Source organism: Triticum dicoccoides, chromosome 5B, assembly GCF_002162155.2.
Source record: "Triticum dicoccoides isolate Atlit2015 ecotype Zavitan chromosome 5B, WEW_v2.0, whole genome shotgun sequence".
Lineage (NCBI taxonomy): Eukaryota > Viridiplantae > Streptophyta > Magnoliopsida > Poales > Poaceae > Triticum > Triticum dicoccoides.
Window position 1 is genome coordinate 93,672,573 of NC_041389.1, and position 3,660 is coordinate 93,676,232.

Sequence of the window (3,660 nt, forward strand, 5' to 3'; positions counted from 1 at the left end):
CGATCGTGTGGCCCAGTGCGATTTGCGGGGGCACACCACCAGCACCAACACTGCACCACTCACCTGCGCCGCTATGCAAATCATTGTACCGCACCGTCTCCACAGCATGCCGCGTGTCCCGCCCGGCCCATCGGACCACATGCTCCCCGCAAAGGCCGAAGCAACCCCTCGTCTCCAAACCTCGGCCGTCCACCTGGCGCGACCGCCCCGCCCCGCCACCCCGCCGGCCCGCCGCTATATATACCCCGCGCACCAGCGCCATCCCAGCTGAAAATCTTTCTTCTTCGCCGAACCGCCAAAGCGTCACTCTCGACATCCCTCGGTTCCTTCACCCTTCCCTCTTCGGTTTCTCACCGAGTAATTTTGGCAGCCGGCTCGATCCCTCCAAGGCCGCAGAGACTCGATACTTTGTTGAACGATCGGTGGCTGGTGTTGCGTTTGTGAGTGGTGTACGATTCTTCGTTGTGCCATGAGGAATCACAAGAAGTTGCTGCAGTTCCTGCGGCCGGACCCGGCGGTGGCGGCGGCCAACGACGACGGGTGCTCCCCGCTGCCTTCGCCCACGACCAGCGGGAGCGCGAGCACGTCGGCCACGGCGTCCCCGTCGCCGTACGTCGCGTCGCCGTGGGTCAACCTCCCGGGGCTCGGCGCCGGGGCGGCGCTGACGGCCGGCGCCGCGGACGAGACGGGTCTCCTTGGGTCGTTCGTCAAGGAGGACGGGCACGTGTACTCGCTCGCCGCCGCCGGGGACCTGCTGTACACCGGCACGGACTCCAAGAACGTGCGGGTGTGGAGGGACCGCCGAGAGTTCGCCGGGTTCCAGTGCGGGAGCGGGCTCGTCAAGGCCATCGTCGTCGCCGGGGACGGGAGGATATACACCGGCCACCAGGACGGCAAGATCCGCGTGTGGCGCGCGTCCGCCGACGACCCTGCCGTGCACAAGCGCGTCGGCTCGCTCCCGAAGCTCGGGGACTTTCTCAGGAGCTCCGTCAGGCCGTCGCACTACATCGAGACGCGGCGCCGGCACAGCTCCGTCTGGCTGCGGCACTTCGACGCCGTGTCGTGCCTCAGCCTGGACGCTGACGCCGGGCTGCTCTACTCCGGGTCGTGGGACAGGACCTTCAAGGTGTGGCGCGTGTCCGACTCAAGGTGCCTCGAGTCGGTGCGCGCCCACGACGACGCTGTCAACACGGTGGCCGCGGCGGGGTTTAACGCGCTGGCTTTCACCGGCTCCGCGGACGGCACGGTCAAGGTGTGGCGGCGGGAGGACGGCAAGGGCGGCGCCACGAGGCACGTCATGGAGCGGGTGCTGCGGAAGGGCGAGAGCGCGGTGACCGCCATCGCCGTTGCGGCGGAGGCGCGCGTGGTCTACGTGGCCTCGTCGGACGGGGCCGTGACCCACTGGCAGTGGCGGCGCGGAGCCGACCGGGAGAGCGCGCCGAGGAACGGCGGGGCGCTTCGCGGGCACAAGATGGCCGTGCTGTCCGTCGCGGTGGCGGGGCGCGTGGTCGTGAGCGGCTCCGCCGACCGGACGATCGCCGTGTGGCGGCGCGACGAGGGCGCTGACCACTCCCGCCTCGCCGTGCTGAGCGGCCACACGGGGCCGGTCAAGTGCGTGGCCATGGACGAGGAGGAGCCCGTCGACGCGGACGGGCACCGGCGGTGGGTGGTGTACAGCGGCAGCCTCGACGGGTCGGTGAAGGTGTGGCGCGTGTCCGACGCGCCGGGCGCGATGACGACGCGGACGCCGGCCCACGTGTGGAAGGGCACGCCGTCGCCGCTGGGCGCGTGGACGCCGTACCGGGCGCCGGAGCGGCGCTGAAGCGCCCGTCTGCGCGTGCAATGTAGAGCACGCACGTGTAAACCGTGTGGCTGTGCGAGAGCCTACGCTGTAGATACGCGTACGTGCATCGTAGAATCATGCATACACCGTATGTAGGTACGTATACGGTGTTGCGTATGCTGATTTGTTATTTATTTGTTTGTTTGTTTGTTTGTCCATTTTGGTGTCCCCTGAAATGGACTGCTGGGATGTTGACGGATGAGTGCTGTGTGGTTGTGATTTGGTCGGTGGTCCGACCGGCCGGTGGGGCCTGGGGACCGGTGAGACTGAGAGGTCGATTTGTACACTCTCGACTAAGCAAGAGGAATCAAAAAAAGAAGAAGGAATGGTCCTTTTTTTCTCTGAAAATGAAAAATCAGAATTGTTCTTTCTAGTTGGGACTTTCGGAGATGTGAACGGCGTTTTTCGTGCGGTTCGTTTCGTGTTTGAATTGCAAGGCAAGCTGTTCAAATTAGGTGCGTAAAGGATTTGCTTGTGCGAGAAGGGAAAATTAAAGAAGGAAGATTTTTGGTTTGCTTTGGATCATCTCTTTGCCGCGGACGGCAGGCCGACGAAATTCGTCGCTGCACCAGGCCTGCCACCGCCGTAGAAAATGGTGCCTGTGAAACTTTCAAATGTCAAGACAGCGATGCCTTTGATTCAGATGAATTAATTCCCGGTTGCTTCATGGAAATCATCAAGCAAGATATCTGTCAATGTAGTTAGCTGGCCGGGTGCACGTACTTTTCGTGGCCCGGATCGTAAAAAGGAAGGTCGTGTTCATTTTTCAGCAGTGACATGCAACGAAGTGCCGCCACCAGTAGATGAGCGTGTGACGCCGAAACTGACAAAGGAAATGCTGCTATCGTTGGTGCCTCCGTCGTCGTGGAAGAGGGGCCGATCGAAATGAGTACCGTACGTGCGAGGCAACGCAGACCGGCCGGAGGAGGCGCGTGCGGCTGGCGGGCGCCGGCTAAGTGATCCGCGCAGCCTTACACATTCTTGCCAAATTCTACCTTTTCTGTATACCGGCTGAGCGCTTGTCGTTTACTATTCCCTCCGTAAACTAATATAAAAGCGTTTAGAATACTAAAGTAGTGATCTAAATGCTCTTATATTAGTTTACGGAGGGAGTATTATTTTTCTTTGCGGAATTGCCGTCTATACTATCTAGGCCGATCCTTGGATTGAGCATTTTCTTTTCTTTTAGCAAAACGGGTTGCCCCCGATTTCCATTAATAGTAGTTTCAGTACACGAAAATGCTAAATGGAAAACAAGGTACGTGGAGCTTAAGAAAACGAAAAGTTACATTTTGAAGTTTCAAAAATTCTCGAAAAATCACAATATGGATGTATAATACAGGTTTATACATTTTGAAGATGATATAAATTATAAAAGACAGCTACAATAAAAAGAAAAAAAATCATGATTTTGAAAATGGTGAACCGCACACACACCGTTCACTATTATAATATCCACAGATTTGTCTTTTTTGTGCACCTCTCAACATAATGTATTTCATCATCAGACTTTATACACATGTAAAATACATCGATATGAACATGTAGAATGTTTTTCTTTATGAAACTCAAAAATGTATGATATTATTAAAAAAAAAGAGCTCCATGAAGCTCGTTCTCCAGAATGCTCTACTCTTCAATACAAGACTAAGAGCATGGTTAATAATATAGTCGACTGATGGCTATAACATATTGTCATGCCATCTATAGCCAATGTAATAGCCAACATGTATAGTAGTGGGCTGCAAAAAAGTACTACTTTTTTACTACATGGCCCACCGTACATTCTTACATAGTTTTTTGGAGTCCGTGCTACA

General features: G+C 56.4%; 1 protein-coding gene across 1 annotated transcript; it reads left to right on the forward strand.

Annotated features, from left to right (window-relative positions):
• The first annotated feature begins 281 nt into the window (after positions 1–281).
• LOC119307560 (protein JINGUBANG-like) lies at positions 282–2,184 on the forward strand. Its single transcript, XM_037583635.1, has one exon. The coding sequence runs from the start codon at positions 470–472 to the stop codon at positions 1,820–1,822; it is 1,353 nt and encodes a 450-aa protein (XP_037439532.1). The 5' UTR covers positions 282–469; the 3' UTR covers positions 1,823–2,184.
• Positions 2,185–3,660: the final 1,476 nt, after the last annotated feature.